The sequence below is a fragment of the Drosophila arizonae genome, chromosome X, assembly GCF_054131065.1.
Source record: "Drosophila arizonae isolate 15081-1271.41 chromosome X, UAZ_ARI_1.0, whole genome shotgun sequence".
In the NCBI taxonomy this organism is placed as follows: domain Eukaryota; kingdom Metazoa; phylum Arthropoda; class Insecta; order Diptera; family Drosophilidae; genus Drosophila; species Drosophila arizonae.
In genome coordinates, this window is record NC_142927.1 from 13,004,407 (window position 1) to 13,025,247 (window position 20,841).

The following is a 20,841-nucleotide window of genomic DNA, read 5'->3' on the forward strand; positions in this document are numbered from 1 at the left end:
TATCTAGTAGCCGATCATTGCTTAGAGTTGTTTAATTTTATAATTGCAATTAAAATTAATTCTATAATATTCTATTAAAATTTACAAAATTTAGACCAGTTCAATATATTGCTAACTTTTTCTTATGTGCATGCCACAGGGTATCTGTCAGTCAGTCATTGCTCACACTTGTCCAATTTTATGGATGCCATCTAATTGCACTTTGTGTGCGTCGTAAATATTTAAATCAAACGCAAAACAGCTGCAATTATAAATGCTGAATAATGGCGGAAAAGAAGCACACAAAAAATGTATAAATAAAGAGGAGACGAAAGTGTAGGGAGCAGTTAAAATATACCAAAGGCAGCGGGAAAAATGAGATGGAGAGAGAGAGAGCGAGAGTGAGAGTTTGAGAGTTTGAGAGTGAAAATCGCAGCAGCTCCCGTGGGAGGCCTTTGGATGGCGGTTTGCCAGTTGCATGCGCTCATTGGCAGCGATTATGCAAATGCCAAAGACACACACACACACAAACACACACACATACAGAGACAGCATGTGTGCTCAAGTTTGCGGCTGGGCTGGGCGTGGGCGTGGCAGCTCGTAACTGAGCAGTAGCTGAGTTAACACGAGCTGCTCTGCTCTGCTGCGTGCGCGGGGCAAAGTTATAAATATAAATTAAGCAAATGTGTTGCATAAATTGTTGTTGTTCGTCCTCTTCGGCTACCAGCTGGGTGTGCGTGTGTGTGTGTGTGTGTGTGCCAACAACAAAGTGGTAACAAAAATTACGAGCTACAAGTTCAAGATATAACAGCCAACAGACGACGCATGCAGAGCACCCAGTTGCAACAGCAAACTGCAACGAAAACCCGTTACGAGGCACTTTGTTTGGCACCTGTCTCAGGTGTGGCGTCTGAGCCTGATAAATAGCTGCAAAAGTCCAATTAGAAGTGATTTAGAACCGCTCTAATACGATTCTAAATAAATGTAGATTTAGAGAATTCAGAGAATCATAGAAAGCATTTATAGTATTTATAGCATTTATGGTATTTATAGTATTTATAGTATTTATAGTGTTTAAAGTATTTATAGTATTTATAGTATTTATAATATTAATAGTACTAATAGTATGTGTCGCATTTATAGTATTCATAGTATTTATTTTATGTATAGTAGTTATAGTATTTATAGCAATATTAGTATTTAAAGTATTTATATCTATTATAGTATTTACAGTATTTATAGCATTTATAGTATTTATAGTATTTACAGCAATAATAATATTTAAAGTATTTATATCTATTATAGTATTTATAGAATTTATAGCATATATAGTATTTAAAGTATTTATATGATTTATATCATTTATAGGATTTATAATATTTAAAATATTTTAAGTATTTTAAAATTATTCATTTTATGTTCTACATTTATACTATCAAGAATTCATGGTATTTAAACACTTTTAGCTTTATAAATACTTTTAGTATTTTAATACTTTAAATTAATTTAGCATATTTAGTATTTACATAATTTTCAGTATTTTCAGCGTACGTATAACTTATAGTAATTGTAGGTTACAGCATATTTAGTATATTTTATATATCTTCATAATACTTATTTAATTATTTATTTATTTAAGATTTATTTACAGTCTTAGTTGCTAAAATATATTGAAGCAGTTTTAATATTCAAATTGAATACAAATTGCACATATTTGGCTCAATATGAGCTTAAGCAATGCCAAAAGTGCTTCCGAGTGCATTACTTTTGCATGCATTCACTGACTTTTTTATGCAATCTTAATGACTGTTAATTAATACGAAAATAAATACAACATTTATGGCTTTTCAGTTGGCTTCGATGCGAGCAATTGAATGCACTCAGTTTCCCGCTGGGTGGCACAGGCCAAACGCAGGCAATTTCATTTATACGCACGAGCATGTGTGTGCGTGAGTCTGTGTGAGCAGGTGTGTGTGTGTGTGTGTGTGTGTGTGTGTAGATGGCTATAGTGATACCACAATATTTGCATATCATATATGCATAAACACACGCGACATTCCGGCCAGACAGTTGCAATTAAGTTAGATGCCGTGTGCTGCAGTTGTGCATGTGTGAGCGAGTATGTGTCTGTGTGTGTGTGTGCGTGTGTGATGATACTATACAAATGAGGCAACTAGAATTGAGCACAACAAACAACAAAGTCGACAGTTATCGTCTGTCACCTGAACTCCGTCAACAGCGCCCGAATTGCCTGACAGGCATATGCACATGGCTTTGCTTAAGTTAAATATATGCACATGTATCAAATACACACACACACGCACACACATACCATAGAGGCCTACTTTTGGGCTGGCATTTGAAGTAGCTGCCAAAAATGCATGACAAACCGAACGACAAAGGACGCGCTGAGAAACAGACTGAGAAATACAGTAGAAGAAGGTAAGAAAAACAGTGTGAGAGAGAGAGTGAGAGAGAGAGAGAGTGAGAGGAGAGAGAGAGAGAGAAAGAGAGCAAGAGTGAGCTCAGAGCTGAATTGATTCGATTTTGTCAATTTTATCGTCATTCATTGAAACGTTTTTCAGCCTTTCACAGCGCACATCAACTCAGTTATCGATGTGAATAAAGCAGTTAAGGATAATTACCGTTAATTACGCTCGTAATATGCTCGCAATTAGTGAAAAGAATTCAATTATGCAGTCATCATCAGCAATGCGCATAATGCAAAGCAAATGCCATTTATACAAATGTTAACAAACTTTTTCTAATTTATTTACATTATTTTTGATTATCCGCAAATTTATTTAGCTTTTAATAATGAGTTTATAATAATTTAAATAATTCATATATTTATTTTATATGATTTGCCAGCAGGAAAAATTACACACATTTCACATTTGTTTTTTCTTTTTATTTTTTAATAAATGTGTTAAATATGAATTTTTGGTAAATTTCATTAAAATTTATCATAATTTACATTGGGCTTTGTATTTTTATTTTGCGTATTTTTTTGGCCGTTTCATTCATTGTATATGCTAATATATACACATAGCCAACTTCTACATTTACTGTTATAATTTGGCCTATAAATTCTATACTCTCATAAGTGTTCCCTTATATACTCCCAAATATACCCCTCTATATACTCCCATAAATATGCCTACTACTATGAATACTCCCATATGTTTTCCTTTTTATACTCCCAAATATATTTCTCCATATATAAATTAGTCTATATACTCCCATAAATATGCCTACTACTATGAATGCTTCTATATGAATTTCTTTAAATACTCTCAAATATACTCTCTATATATATTCCTCTGTATACTCCTATTAATGCTCCAAATTAATACTGCTGTACATATTCCTGTATATATTCCTATTTCTACTCCCATTTATATACTTTTATAAAAAATCCTGTGTGTTCCTATATATTCTTCAATGCATATTCCTATGGATACTCTCATAAACATTCCACTATATACAACTATATACATTCACAAATATGCTCTTATATTTACTCTTAAGCTCACTCTTTTCTATATACTTTTCTATACACTCCGATATTTTCTCATATATCTACTGCTTTATTTACTCCACTGCTCCTTGCTCTGCCTTTCCCCAGTGGGCCACTCCGGAGTGGGTTACTCTATCATATAAATCCATCTACTCCTCTTTCTACTACCATATCTCGTTCTAGACATTCCCATGCATACAATGATCTTCCTCCTCCACAACTACCTATTGATGCTCCTTTAACTGCTTTTACATCCATCTCTCTATGCTCAGCGCACTCAGCACATTAAAGTTGAGTTTGATTCGCTCTCAGTGCGATTTCAATTGATTGAACTTTTCTTTTTTAGTCGTCGTCACGCTTATCGTGCGTGTAATATATGCATTATCATTGCTGATTACGTGCTGGCCCCTGGGTAGGCGGCAACTGCTTATCATACGTTTACCAACCCTAATGCAGCCCGCAGCCCGCAGCCCTCAGCCCGCAGTCCTTAGCCCTGACATCCGCCATTAAACAGCATCACATAACACGTTTCGCAAATACAATTGCATTTTCCGCTACTTCATTGCTGTGTGCACTTTTCACTTAATTGCACACATTCAGGCACCCACACACACACACACACAGTCACACACACACACAGTCACATCGAGCGAGAGACCCGCACACTCACTTGTCCAACTATTCAAATCATAAAATTAGCACACTTACACACAGGCACACTCTCACACACATACATACACTCTCTCTCTCTCTCTCACACACACACGCACCTACACAGCGCCAAAATCAATTAAAGCACAAAAGCGCACGCCGCTTCGAAGCACAAAAAAACAACAAAAAACAAGTAAGAAAGCTCTAGTCGAGACTGCTCGACTACGAGATCCCCTGAACCCTTGGAGTGCTAGCTATTTCAATAATTTTTCGCGTCTTTCAGCTTACACAAGAAACACACACACATACACAAACACATACACACACAAGCACCCACGCATAAACACGCATGGGCTGCAGTGTGCGCTTACTATGAGAACTTAATTGTTTAATAACTTTTTTGTGGACGTACGATCTTCATGAAACTTTCAGATTATGATTATAACATGAATATGCATGTAATTGCCAAAGCACAAGTCTCTAGTATTTGAAATACGCGTTTTACAAAAGTGAGGGTGAGGGGGTGAATTTAGAGGTGGGGGGTAAATTTTAACAAAAACCGAAATTGTATAAATTGCATATAAGCATATATAAAAAATTTGGAGACTCTAGCAATAAAGGTGTAGAAGATATAATTTTATAACTGGTTTTCGATAAGGTTTTTCATCGATAAAAAAAGATCGGGATGAGTTATCGAATTTTAATGATAAACTCGATATCTGCGCTGTAATTACGAACATTTTACAAAAAATTTGAAGTCTCTAGCTCTTATATCTTCGGAAATCGACGCGTTCAAACATACGGACAGACGGACAGACGGACAGACGGACAGACAGACAGACGGACAGGGCCAAATCAACTCAGCTCGTCACCCTGATCAAGAATATATATACTTTGTGGGGTCTGCCACGCCTCCTTCTGCCTGTTACATACATTTCAACAAAACCATTATACCCTGATTTCCCATTTTCAATGGGTTCAGGGTATAATAAACGCTCAAGAGAAAAAACGTGCTGGCATGTGTTTAACTCTGCCTGCACGAATAACGTATACCCTGTAAGGGCTTCGAAATATATGTGAGAGCATTGCGTTTGGCTTAACTTTCATATCATATCGAATATTTTATACTGATCAAATACAGCTCAGAACACGGATTAGATATTAATGCAATGTATTAGCTTTATTGGAGAGTTAGAACTCGAAAGATAAGGCAGGTTGATATGCTAGGCTAGGCTAATCTCACATATGCATACAGATGGGATACACTCCTAACGGAGAGAGTGCACAACGTGAGCTAAGACTAGGCTCAATTTATGAGTCCAATATCGAATATCGTACACAGAGCTGAGCTTCTTACTTAAACAAGTTTCGAATATCGTATTACGATCTAATGCCTGGTACAGAACCAGAGCAATAAAATCTTGTTATTAGGGAGCTAACTCTTATGAGAAACATAGAGAGAGATGGAGAGAGACCAAGATAGAGAGAAAGAGAGAGATAGGTATAGAGTGAGATGGAGAGAGAGAGAGAGAGACATTGACCGATGGATAAGTTATTTCTATATTGGCGACTAATCTCACGTATGTATATGTATTGACAAGTTATGCTCCTGAGAGAGAGAGAGACAGAGAGAGATAGAAGCGATAGCCCAAGCTAAAGCTCCAATTTCGAGTCGAGTATCGAATATCGTATTACGATCATGCATACATGTAGAGCGACATACAGCTCCAATTCTTACCCAAACAATTTTTAAGGTATTTCTAAGTCGAATATCGTATAACGATATAGCGTGAGTGTATGACTTCAGCAACTCTTGCAAATATCGAATAACATATATAGAATTTTGAATAACGTATTACGTTCAAACAAATGTTCACATTGCCATCCGGCCTATCGGCTTACGATATACAATTGCATTTTTCCCATGCTGAATGATAGAAGAAAACAGTCGATATGTTGTAGCTAATACTCTTAGGGGCCCAATTGCATATACCCTATATAATGACTGTTGAAATTTGTATATTAACTGGGTATAAACAGCTTGGCAAGGGGCGTGGCTGGGGAGCAACAATAGTAAAGCAGCTGGCTGCCTGCTGCCTGCTGATGTTGTGAGTGAAATCTCTTGGCCGCAAGGTATGCAGCAGCTGGTGGCTGTGGCTGTGCGGCGTGGCGCGGGTGGGTCGGGAGGGGCGTGGCGCGGCGCGGCGCGGAGAGCGCATTTTTGTTGCATAACTTGCGGCGCGCTTGTGGCCGAAATACTCGCACAGCTACCTGTCAGCTCTCTCTCCACCTCTGACTGCGAATATGTGTGTGTGTCTGTGTGTGTGTGTGTGTGTGTGTGTGTGTGTGAGTGTATCTGTCTGATATAAAATGCAAATGCCTTAATTAAAAGCTTTGCAGCTTCACTAAAGCATGGCATCGCACGTGGGCGTGACAAAACGCCCCAAAGAGCTGCGTCATGGTCGCAGTGGGTTTGCCTACGCCGGCACCGAGGGATGAATAGACAAGCAGACAAGCAGGGGAGCAGGCTACGGCCAGGCGGGATGTGCGATGGGTGACAGTGGACTGAGGCACAGTGTTGCATAGTTTTTAAAGTTTTGACGCGTGTCGCGATGTGCCGTTCGCATTATTCTTTGCCATTTAGCGCACGGGGCCAAGTTGAACAGGTGGAACGGCTGCCTGCACCTACACCTACACCTACACCTACACCTACACCCACACCTGCCACTGCCACTGCCACTGCCACAGCCACAGTCAGTGTCACTGCTGTGGGCTGTTGGGCGGTGCTTGGTTTTGCTTTTTACGCACATGTTTGTTGTGATTTTTATTGCATACTTTTATGCGTCACGCAATTTATGCAGGATTTTCAACAATTTCTTTCGCCTCTATTGCAGCAGCAGCATTTGCCGCACACAGGAATGCCAAACAACAGCCACACCCCCAGCACTACCACCAACACCCCCCATCCCCCATCCCCCATCCCCCCATCCCCACAGCCTTAACCGCCCCTCCCCCCGCCGAACTCACGCACCTTTACTTTGTCTTTTTTCCTTCTTCTATGTATTTTCTCTTTTAGCTGTGCTTTGCATAAATTTCGTCGCTACCCCAAAAACAGCAACAACAAAAAAAAAAGAACTTTTTCCGCTCTCTACCACACCCAAACCCACTCCCCCTCCCTCTTCCACTTCTACTTCCTTTTTTCGGGCAGCTTAGCTGTAGATGATTATGTTGGAATAAAAAAACCGAACTACCCCAGCAGCTGCTCTGTCTGTGTCTTTATCTGTGTGTGTGTGTGTGTGTGGGTGTGTGTGCTCGCTCTTAGCATGCTAGCAAATTTGTTAATCATGTCGCTCATCTATAACTTTGTTGCTTTTGTTTTTAGCTTGTCTTTAAATCATTCTCAACCGACTTCATTACTGAATGAATAAAGCATCAAGAAAAGCAAATGCTAAATAGACTTCCTTTAAGAGGACTCCCCCTAATGGGTGCATTATGACATATTGTGGACTGCCGGCCTTCATCAAATCTCTGCTGCCAGCATCCACAGTCGTTGCATTCGAATTTCCCCATAACTAAAATTGCTGTCGCAATGTCAAAAGTCAAATTTAATTGATCAATGAATTTCTGCATCAAATGTCGCAATAATTGCAGCAAAATTTTGGCAACTGAAATTTTCCATGAATTTTTTAATTCACACAGAAAAGAGCAAAGCAGAAAATCAAATTATAACCACAATTACAGCAGACAATTTTCTCTCATATGTGATTCGAGCTAAATAAATTTGGACTCTTAATTGCCAAGATTCAGTTAAATATCTGAAAATGACATTTTCTACAGAAATTACAATACTGCCAATTATACATATTGCTCATATGGGTCAAGGCAATCAGGCTGCAAGGAATCGAATCGGTTGTCTAATTAAAATCAACGTCTCAATAAATTGCAATAATCTAATAAACCCATTTGAGCAAGTATATTATTATTAGCTACAAGTTCAAATTGCATTAAATCAGTCATTCACAATATGCAATTGATTGCAGTCTTTGCATATCTTATACAAAATATCTTAATTGCTCTTTGTTAAAGTTCCAATTAAGATTGTTAAGCCAAATACCTTAGCTCTTGCTTACGTCACATATAATAATAAGCAATCAAAAGCTATCAAAATACTCCATGATTCATCTAAAACTGATTCAAGAATGCTTTGCGCTTTAAATTAAGCAACTGAAGTTAGAATAGTGCACATGATGCTTTATTGTGAATCAGAAATATAACGCTCAGCACAAGACGAGCAGCACGAAAATGTAAAATGAGCCTTCCGAATGGTTTCGAATGTAAAGCAGGGAAAAGGTGAAAGAGAAAAGTGAAAGGGAAAGTGAAGCCAGTGGCAGTATGGAAAAGGTAAAACTAAAGTAATTTTTATGATAAACGAGTTTAAATCTAAGAGCCGAACAACTTAAATTATCAAAGTGCTCAAACTATTGCTGTCGAATGAGTCCAATGAACTTGAAATATATTTTAGAATGGTGTAAGACAAAAGATAATCAAAAGAGTAGATGAAATCCTTTGGATCGTAGTATAATCTGATAAACTCGAAATGTATTTTAGAATAAAAGATTAAATGGAATCTATCGAATAGATGAAATCCTCTGGGATAGAATCTATTTAACTTAAAATAGAACAGAATATAATATAATATGATTTGAGATATACAATATATTTATACAGTCGAGTTCGACACTCCATCGATACTTGGTACGCATCCGCTAAATCGAGAATCGCGATAAATCGAAAAAAAAAAATCTATCCCCTTGATCGGAATTCATTCTCAATAATTCTCAAAAGTTTGAGGTTCTGTGTAAATCGAAAAAAAAAACTGATCCCCTTGATATATCAAATTATGGGGACTCTACTGTATATGCTTAGTGACTAACTAAAATTCATCAGATACTTAAATTAAGTTGCTCCCAATAGAGCTCTTAACAGATTCCGTTATATTTATTCTTTAATACTCAAAGGATGTACATAAATTTGATTATATTTACCCAACAACAACAACAACAACATACACGAATAACAATACAGAGGAGTAATGCAAAGTTTCAGGTATCTATTCGTTATCTACTACTATTTCACATAGAAACACCCTCAGGCAGACAGACGGTGGGGTAGAGGCAAACATGACAACATCAGCTGCGAAACTGATTGGGGCTAGTACGAGGATATGTTAGATGGTTAAAATGAATCAGATTCCACTGCGATTCAAGCGCTTCGCGCATAATAACAAAATTGACATACCTCTGGCACAAGCCGATGTGAGTGAGTAATATGAGAGCAACGCCAAAAAGAAAGAAAGGGCTTCCCAACTGAGAGTAGTCAAGCGAACGGGGAAGAAAATCACAAAAGTTAAAGAAAAAGAATTTAAGACGCCATGACAACAGCTGAGCTCGAAGTTTGAGATGTTGGTGGAAGATGAATCCCTATAAAGATGAATAAATGAATTCAATTTCAATTTCAACTTCAATTTGATTTCAATTTCATTCTTCGCTTCGCATTTCTCCTCGCTTTACTCGCCTGAAGTTTGATTTTATTAAATTCATTTGAATACTTAAGTGTTTATTTTTTGTTTTCTTTCTGTTTTTATTTTTTTTTTTCAATTTTTTTTTTTTCTGTGACCTAGCTGAAGTGTAAAACACTCTTGTTTGAGCAGACATATTAAATATCAATGAAGCCCTCTATGTGCTAGCAGAGTCAAGTGAAAGTGCAGTCGAGTGTAAGCTTGGCTCGTAACTGGGTCAATTAAGCTCGAATATCTTCATATGTGTACAAAGTATTTATAGCAAATACATTCGATAATTGGAAAGCAGTAAGAAAACTGTCTTAATTAATCAACTTGAATACTTTAGAAGTAACTAAATTCAAGTTTTTATGCAATAAATATATTTCAATTAGTTTAGCTTATTCATAAAAAAGCTCACTTAAACAGCTTTTCAATACAGTTCTAAGTATACAAAAGCTTCTTGAAACAGCTTTCAAAGCACATGCAGCGACGCTATTTCAAGTTTCTTAAAAAGCTCTATGACTTTTAAGCAGCTTTAATATTTATTTCCACTCAACACTCAACGCTAATTAGCCGCAATTTGTCAGCCGATTCTATGGAGTATATAGAAATGCTCTAGAAAATGAATTGAATGAGTATCGTGAGCATGGAAACAAACAAAGTTTCCAGCTTAATTATGCAGAGCTCAATTTCATCCTTGACTTTGACTTGAAATCAATTGAACAGAGCAGCCACAGCAGCCAAGTAACAAGAAACCAACAAGATAAACATTTGTATGCCCAGCAGGCCATATTGGAAATCAGCTGAAAACTTATTGTTGTCGACTTGCAGCTAGACAGGAGGCGGTAGAAAGCAAGCAGGAGGCAGCAGCCAGCCAACACAATAGCAATGCAGGACAGTTGAATAGAAGCCAGAGTGGACACGTGCAGACGGTGCTGCATGACTGGATGGACGGGACGGGACAGGTACAACAATTGGTTTGGTTAATGTAGCTGCCACTAGAGATAGGACTACAAATCACATAATTAATTAAGTGCACTACGGTACAGCTTGTGCATACCCTAACCGAGGCTAATTGAGCCAAACGAGGCCATGGCCAGTGAGTGAGAAAGAAATTATTGCTGCAGCTTCAGCAAAGTTGTCACACGACGCTACTGACACTACCAGATGCCACGGGACGGTACTCCAGGCAATGTAGGGGCGTTAGAGTTGTTATAATTGTGAGACCGTATGCCCATAAATACATGGATCAAGAGAGATGTTATATACGGTGTTAAAGCGATCGATATAACGATCGATTCGATAGATATGTAAAGCCTTCGTCGGAGAAACTATCGAGTGGAGCTCTACTCTGCTAGCTATGGCAAAACTTTGACCGAGTGAGAGTACTACAAGGACAAATTGCTATATCTAGGCTAGACTACCTGGTTTTTGAAGCTATAAACATATGTTTTATATGCACAGAAGAGATCGTAACTCTTTCTGATACTACATATATAGCTGTTTATGAAAATTATAGCACAGGGACTTTAAATATTATATATGCTCGATAAGAAATTTAATCATTTGATGGCAAGCTTGGATTAACTATATTTAAGCAGTATACTAACTGTTCATTGTAGCCTAGTGTTAGTTGGTTTATATGCCAAACCTATTGCAAGCATATAGGGTATTCATGCTCAAGCCTGTAACAGGCAGCAGGAGGCTTGGCTTATATACTATGGCCAGCAAAATCAACAGCCGTGTCGACTTAGCACAGCTCATCTATTTATCTGTCTATCTGTCTGTCTCTCTACATACAATCAATCAATTGCTATACCCTTTGGGCATACAAGCTGCAACAGGGTATATGCTAGTCGAGAGCAATTGACTAGAGCACTCTTGCCAGTTCTTATCTTGTATCTGTGCTGGCAACAGCAATGGCAGCTGAACAAAGTTGTTGGCAATCTTGGCGACTTCATTAGCTCCCAGCTGCAGCAACAAATGTGTGTGTGTGTGTGTGTGTGTGTGTGTGTAGATAGGTAAATCGCGGCAAATGAGCTGGTAAAAGTGCAAAGGCAATTCATGGCAGCATAGCAAAACAGGGCAACATTTATATCATGCTCAACTAATTGCAGGAGCGCGCGAAGCTGTGGCAAAACTAGGCCGCAGGATGGGGCAAGTGTAAGAGGCAGCCAGGCAAGCAGACAGGACATGCTAGCAGGCCAGCAGGCATGTGTCTGTGGGTATGCGTGTGTGGCTCTCCTATAGTGTATGTGTATGTGTATGTGTGTTTGTGAGTGTGAGTGTGTGTGTGCACACATGTCTGGCCATAACATAAATTCTCATAAGCATAATGCTTTGAAAATTGGAGCAAAACGAGGCAAACCACACGGCGAAGGACCTCGAAGCTTGGCAGTGCGATAAAGCGATTCGCAACTCTCGACTCTCGCCTCTCGCCTCTCGCCACGGGGTCCATGGGCCACTGGCAAACTAAGTTATTGAAATTACAAGTTGTACACGCGCCCAGGCACGACCGCTTTAATGAGCTGCCTGCCCCATAACCCTGGCATCCATGTGGCCGTGCCACCGAGGCTGCAGCAGCTTTAACTAAATTAATACAAATATGTAATAAATGACAGAGGGTCAGCCAGTACACTAAGGGAGAGAGCTAGGTGGGCAGAAGATGAAAGAGAGATAAGGTAAGAGTATGTGTGTGTGTGTGTGTGTGTGGGTGGGTGTGTGGGTGGCTGGCAGACACATGTTCGAGACATGAAAGCCAAGTTGATTCTACAAAGATTCTCAGCTGCTTTATATATACACATACATATATATACACATATACATATATACGAAAGGCATTTTGTATAAGAGAAGAGAATTTCGCAGAGTCCAGCTGAACGCATATCAATACTCTACGCTAGGCATATACTTATACAATAGCAAAATATATAGCTCAGCATTTTTGAAGATGTATTATAATACTGCCAACATCGATATTTATCGATTTTTAGCCAATATATTTTTAGCATTAGAAACTATTGAAGCTGCTAAATTTATTGTCTTAGCTCTAACAGCTATATATTCCATCTAATATAATACTGCAAACAACGATATTTATCGATTTGTAGCCGATGTCTATTATCCGCTTAGCACTATGAACTTTTAATGATGTCACATGTAATGTTTAAGCTATAACAACTGCATATTTTATACACTGTATATACTACATCGATATTTATCGATCTGTAGGCAATGTCTACTATTCGTTTCATTAAAATACCACATGTTTAAGCTATAACAACTGTATATTTTATATACTGTATATACTACCAACATCGATATTTATCGATTTGTAGCCGATATCTACTATATTTGTTGCAGTAAAAACTATTGAAGCTGCTACATTTATTGCCTTAGCTATAACAGCTATATATTTCTTCTAATATAATACTGCCCACATCTACATTTATCGATTTTAAAGTATGTCAATCATAACAACTATATATTCCTTGGACGACAATAGTGATAAATTCGATATTTATCGATTACTAAGCGATATCTTTTATTTGTTTAGCATGATAAACCATTATTACCTATTTTCTTTGCATTCCACTCAGCTAACGTATCGATAAATACCGATAATCACGCAGTCATGGCATACAACAGATTCCATCGATAGGCGAGCCGATGGCAATTTGTAGCCATGCCTAGGGTATCAAGCTAGACAGGCTGTTGTTGTTGATTTTATTATAATAATAATGCTTAAGCGCGCGCACAACAACAACAAAGGAAGCAGCAGCAGCGGAAGGCAGAGGCAGTGGCAGAGAATAAAGAAAAAAGAAGGAAAAAAATGGCCTGAAAAGCAACAAAAATCAATAACCACCCGAAGGCGCATGCAGAGCAGGCATATGAAATTTACATACAAGCCTTGAGTATGTGTGTGTGTGTGTGTGTGTGTGGGTGTGTGGCAAGTGGGTGTTCTCTGTTATTTTGTTGTTGCTGTTGTTGTTGTTGTTGTTGTCGTGCCTCAAGGTTGTGTCACAGCTGAGACACCAGCCAAAGCCAGCCAGTTAGTCAGGCTATGCCATGCATTGTTGCTGCTGTTTGTGGCACATGTGCTGCTGGGCCCTTGACGACCACGCCCCCAGCGTGCGGCCAGTGCAAGCCGCCCCAAACGGGGTAAGGATACAAATACAATGAAAATTGCAGCATAAGCAAATCGAACAGCGAACGAAACAAATGGCACAAAAGCAACAACAACAACAACAACAACAATAACAGCAGCAACAAGAACAAAGGCAAAGGCAACAATTGCTCATTTCACTTCAATTAATTAATTAGCCCGCCTGCAATTAAAATATTGAACATGTGACAGTCGCGCAATCTCAAGGGAAATGCAAAGGCGATAATTATTAAAAGTAAAGTAAATTAAAGAGAAGCTGAATTTAAGTGAAACTCGATTAAGCGAAAACTTTAGTATTACTACAAAATCAAGTGAATCAAGTGCAAATTGGAGCAGCCTAAGGTGAGAAAAGGTAAAGGCAGAGAAAGTTGAAGTTTGACTTGAAATGAAAATAAAACTGAAACAGATAGACAGATCTTGAGCTCAAAGAACTGATCAAGATCTAACAGGATTGACTTAAACTGCACATGATATTTTACAGTTTAGCTAAAAAGTATTTACAAAATACAAAAATACTGTAGACTAGAAACGAAAAGATACGAAAGCCAGCAGATATCAGGATATCAGAGAAAACGGAACCCAAACTTCGGCAGATCATAAAATTCACAGCAAAGTCCTCAAATATTGAAATGTGATTCAAATGAAATTGTCAAATTTATTGAGAAAATAATCTTAAAACAAGATGATCTAACATCAGAAGATATCAACAGATCTGGAAAACCCACACTAAATCCTAACTAAATCACATACCATCCCTTGCATTACGAATTCTCTAAACGAATTTATCAAGCCGCTCAATAAAATACTTTAAAAATACTATAAAACCTACTCAACCATAATATTGGTTAAACAAAAAGCGCACGTGGAATACGAATCAGTCAAGCAGGCGAACAAAAGTTCGCCTGGCTAAAGTCTATAACATTTCGGTATAAAATTGTGATTTCAGCAATTTAATATTAAAACAAGGAAAAAAGTTTTTGCTATTAAAAGTTTGTAACTGGGTTAATGTCATCTTAATAGACATTCATGTAAAATGCAACACTTATCGCGCATTGGGCTTATATTGGGTATAATTATTTTGACTTTTTTGGGTCGACACGCCACTGGAAAATGGCAACGGGCAGAACGGTAAAACGGTAAAACGGTATTACGTTTATCAATTTTGAATTACGACAGCCAAACAATGGAAATTTGTGCACATGTCCCGGCTAAAAGGTTTACCAAATAACAAATTGATAAACCCAGCGCAAAAACACACGAGACACACAACGAAAAGTTGAAAGCTGACGAAGGAAAATTGAAAATGGGAAATGGGAAATGGACGATGGGCGATGGGCGATGGGCGATGGGCGATGGGAAATAGGCAATGCCAAATGGGCGAAACTAGAACACTGAGAAACACCAGATGCTGATGTTCACATGATAAATTATATACCAAAAAGTTGAAAGTAATTGCCATAATAATAGCCATAGCAATAGGTTATAAGAGCAGAGCTAAACATATATATAAATAAATATATATATACAATATATACATATATAGAGAAATATATTTGATATCATTTTTCAGGCATGTTCCTAAGCAACTCTTAAAGTCGAGTTGCTTGGATAAATTTATGAGAAAATTATAGGAAAAATTAGAAGATTATATAAATGTAGAGTACATTTATAGTTATCATATATAGTTATAGTCCAAAATAGTATACCTATTCACAACAATTATTAGCCTGTGAATGATCCATTGGCTAGTTATACCCTGAACCCATTGAAAATGGGAAATCAGGGTATAATGGTTTTGTGAAAAAGTATGTAACGGACAGAAGGAGGCGTGGCAGACCCCACAAAGTATATATATTCTTGATCAGCGTGACGAGCTGAGTCGATATAGCCCTGTCCGTCTGTCCGTCCGTCCGTCCGTATGAGTGCGTCGATCTCAGAAGTTATAAGAGCTAGGGAGCTGAAATTTGGCATGCATACTCGTGTGTACCATACGCAGTACGAGTTTGCTTTATTTTTTCGATAAATCGTCCGATAACTTTTTTATCGAGAATAATCGAAAAACTGATTTTGTTTTTTTAGCCTAATTTGAACATTTTTAAGCCTGTAGTCTTCAAATTTGTGTTGTATATAAAGTTAATCGTCCGATAACTTTTTTATCGAGAATAATCGAAAAATTGATTTTGTTTTTTAGCCTAATTTGAACATTTTTAGACCTGTAGTCTTCAAATTTGTGTTGTATATATAGTTAATCGATACAAAGCTTTTGTAATTTACAGATTTTGGATACCACGCCCCCTTCTCCGCCAATTCGTAAAAAACGCATTTCAAGTACTAGAGACTTGTGCTTTGGAATGTACACACATATTTACCATATGATTATACTCTGAAAGTTTCATTAAGATCATATGTTTACAAAAGAAATTATTCGACAAATAAATTCTCATAATATTGCCCACACTGCAGCGCAGCCCAAGCGCAGTCGCTGCTTACTGCGCAGTTAGCAGATCGCAGGCTTATGCGTGCGTGTGGATGCATGTGTATGTATGTGTGCATAAAAGAAGTGCAGAATGATTAGAATATCAGATTAGAGGGTTCAGGGTATCTCCTAGTCGAGCAGTCTCGACTAGAGCTTTCTTACTTGTTTTATTTATACTAACCATATGCTTATCTACTAGAGTTGTCGAATATTTTTAAAATATTGTTATCGATTTTTTTAAATATAAAGTTTTGAAAAAATACCAAATTAATATTTGATATGCAACTTTAAAAATATCGATAAATCAATCTTTTTCGTTTTTTTATTTTTTTTTTTTTCTCCACAACAAATTTATAAATCGTCAAAAAAAAAAAAACAAAAATAATAGAATAAGTATTTTGTTATTTATATGATAAAGACCGCTTAACTCCAGTATTCGGTACTCAAAACTATCATAATGCTCTTTACCATATGCGACGACATATCTGTTGTGTTAGGCACTTGTTTTTATTACTTTAAGGCACAAATTTTATTTGGATGCTCCATTGTTAAAGTCCGAACACGAAGTTCAGCATATTCAATTTTTGTACTTTTCGCTTGGTTCACTTATCATTCAAATATATCAAAAATATCACATAAAATATTCGATATTTGGGAAATATATATATATATATATTCCGATATAAATATATTTTTATACTATTTATATATTGATATATTGATATATTGATATATTGATATATTGATATATTGATATATTGATATATTGATATATTGATATATTGATATATTGATATATTGATATATTGATATATTGATATATTGATATATTGATATATTGATATATTGATATATTGATATATTGATATATTGATATATTGATATGTTGATATATTGATATATTGATATATTTTCGACAACCCTAATAACTACAACCAGTTTATTCAGCTCACATTCCATCAAGATAAAGTCTACAAATTGCTTTAATCACTCCAATTTTTTTTTTAAATAATTTATTCATGCATAACATTCACAAAGATAAACAAATTGTTATGGAAAAGTTTTCACAGTTAATCGCAGCCGATTTTATTTATTTAATTTTTGTTTTGCCCAAACAAGCTTCATTATCAAGTTCGCAATAGGAGCCCCAGACACGCAAATCAAAGAGATTCGCATTATTCCCAAAGAATTTGATTGAAAACGTAAAGTTATATTCGGGCACGAAAATGGGCAAAGTATTTGGATTGAACTTCAGGCGTCGCAGTGTATATTTCACATTCTGTAAGCGATTCATGATCAGTTTTATCTGTGTGTGTGTGCGTGTGTGTGTGTGTGTGTGTGCTTTACTCACCCTCTTAAAGGGACAGTTTTCTGGTAAATTGTGCTCAGCCTGCTGTATGCCGGCATAGAGAAAGCTCAACAATGAGGGTCGCACACCAGATGTTAGCATCTTGCATATATCCAAACGACTACCACGCACTCGCATTCCCTTGGGCTGATAGTGCTTGAGCTCCATATCCATAAAGCCAATCAAACTGATGACATCCTTGTCGCCCGCCGTTGCTTCCACCGTAAATGAGTTATTTGTTTCCAAAACACAGGAAATTTGAGATACTTTATTGGATTTCTTTTCACATTTCAAGCCCATGAATGTGACGCTCTTGGGAACATTTTGAGAAATTTTATGAAAGATTTTTTTGATACATAGTATTTTAAATTTTTATCCTGATCAAGCTTAAAATACCTTTTGTGCTAGGCTTAGGGTCAATAGTCCAACAATACATAATCCCAATAAATATAGTTTTTGAGATACTATTAGCGAGCAACACATTTTAGAATAAAATACAGCAAACTGACGACTTGCTATAAATGAGCTTTATATTTATATAAAACTCTACTCTTATTTTAAAAATATTTTTTAACATTTAATTTTTTTTTTTTTCCCCATATACTTTGACAATAATTGATACACATTTAAGTGCACGGTTTTTTTTTTCAATTTTTAATTGTTTTCTGCTACTATTTGCATGACCACGGGTGTGTTTATACAGCACTTATTCAATATTGATCTCAATCAAAGTTAATATACTTCCAATTTTTGAAAAGCTCAATGTATAGAATGAGTATAGAATGAGTATCGAATGAGTATATTGGCTCTATGCGAGCTCATTTCTAATTACGCATCAATTCGCACTCTCGAGCACTTGATGAGTGTTTCGAAAACTGCTCGCATTGAGCTTCGTAGTGCTCTGACCTATGCTTGTTCGTTTTTAACGCATTTCCTTTGGCATTCGCATTCGCAATCGCATTTGCATTCGCATTCGATTTGCAATGGACTCAGGACCTACTGGGCCTAAGTGCTTGACATTCCATTTAGAGTTGTTGCAGACCAATGCACGTTTATTTATTGTGTATTTGAATTATTAGAGCAACTCGGCTGTAAAAAGCATTGCAAATGCCATAGGGTACCAGACCTGTTTGCACAGTGTGTGTGTGCGTGAGATAGAGAGAGGGAGAAGAAGAGTGAGAGAGAGGCATACAACTAGTGACCATGCACATCAGTCAAATGAAACGACTGACGTCTCTTTTGTCCAGCTGCGAATAAAAAAACTCCTCCTGGCTTACGCTGCAGCTATCCCATATGGCCGTACCCGTACCACGCCGCCCCTTGCCCCGTCCCGCCCACAGGCACAGCCCTGTCAGCCCCATTGTTGGCTGTGGATTGTGTGCATTATTATGTATTGGCAACTTGTTTAGTTAGGAACTTCGTAATTTCGTTATGGCACAGAGAGTCGAGCAAACGATGCTGAGTAAGAGCTCAAGAGCTACGTGAGTGGCTGGATATGTATACACAATACTTAATGCATACATACATATAAATATATATCTGTATATGTGAGTGTGTGTGCGTGTTCTGGTATGTTAAGTGTGTGTGTGTGTGTGTGTGTGCATGTGCATGTGCTTTTGCTTTTGTTTGTTTTACTAATAGAATCATATGAATTTAATACTATTTCCGCAGTGCTCGTGACACGAACAGTATTTTTATTAATACTGCCGAAACTTTCCAGCACTTGGCATACACTTTAATATAATTTTAGTCTTTAGTATTTTAGCCTTTAGATTACACCTATCGGAATGCTACTCATAATATTTACAATCAAGTATAATTACTGTTAATAAATTCGAACTCTCTTTTAATACATTCCTTTGTCCTTTCGAAAAGCTCAACTGATATTTTTTGGTATAGTTAGGCTTTATCTGAAAATAGGTTTATTTTAGTGGAATTTGATTGCTGGTACAATTTACAAGCCAGCTAAAGATAGTAGCTAGATGGATTTATTCTTAAAGTTTGATTGATGTTATTTAACATTTAGTTAACCATACCTCATGTCAAATCCGACTTGTAGACTTATTGAAAATTGAGTTTGTTTCGCCTAAGGAATGTTTGTATTTATCAACATTTATTCCTACTCTATTAAACTGTTCTATATATTTACAGTTCCCTAACTCAAGCCAAGCTGGCTAAGAGTTTGCTATATTACCATCTACTTTACAATTGGCTACCTCATGGTAAATGCTGCTGATAAAATGTAGAGCTAGGCAACATTGCCTCTACTTTGCTTCGATTCGAATTCAACTCTGTCATAGCTCATGAAAGCTGTCCAATATTATGACAGCCAATGGCTATCGATAACCAATCGATAACCCTACGTCATCACTGCTGCTCGCCATGTTCTAGCAGCAGCACGTGTTGCACAGCAGCGCAACTCGAATCTATTTTGCTAAGTAGCTAGATATGGTATGATGCGTGAGAGTGCGTGAGTGGCTGTGTGTGTGTATACAAATGTATATAACATACTTGTATATCAATATACAAGACAAGCTGACATTTGCTAAACCCAGAAGCCGTCACTGACAGCAGCAGCAGGAGCAGCAGCAGCAGCAGCAGCCACATATCCAATTGCAGCCGCCCACAATGTGAGAGAAACATCAAACGAAATTCCTATTTATTTATACATATACATATATATATTTTTGTGCTTTCTTTTTGATATTTTGGCCGCAAACATTGGGAAGTTTGACAAGCCAGAAGATTGAGTACGTGCTCCACATTGACAAATGGAACGCGACCGGCAAACGCAGAACTTAGCGCAAAGCCATCGAGGCGAGAGCAAGAAGTATCGCATTCAAACTTTAACTTCCGACTTTGACTGCAAAATCGATGGGCTGTCAATGTGACTGCTGGTGCACAGGTGTATGAACATACGTGTGTCTGTGTGTGTGTGTGTGTGTCTGTGTCTGTGTGTGTTTTATTGGATGAGTTGAATGCTCATTCCAGCCCTGTTTGACTACTTACCCACTATAGACACATATATATATACAATATATACATACAGATATTTGGGGAGGAACATGTGCACATCAGACTGATGCTTGGGATTTGAAAATGCCAAATACGCATACGTCTACTCACCTGCAAAGAGAGCAAG

The 20,841-nt window shown here is 37.3% G+C and overlaps 1 protein-coding gene across 3 annotated transcripts in view; it reads right to left on the reverse strand.

Annotated features, from left to right (window-relative positions):
• Window positions 1-9,009: 9,009 nt before the first annotated feature.
• Window positions 9,010-20,841, reverse strand: part of LOC108619742 (uncharacterized) — a 107,965-nt gene continuing 96,133 nt past the window's right edge. For 2 of the 3 annotated variants that reach the window (XM_089474877.1, XM_089474878.1), the window contains exon 3: window positions 9,010-18,011. In XM_089474877.1, the coding sequence (XP_089331003.1) occupies window positions 17,442-18,011 (570 nt within the window). In that variant the 3' untranslated portion in view covers window positions 9,010-17,441. The remainder of the gene's footprint in view (window positions 18,012-20,841) is intronic. The other variant, XM_089474879.1, reaches the window with a different exon arrangement.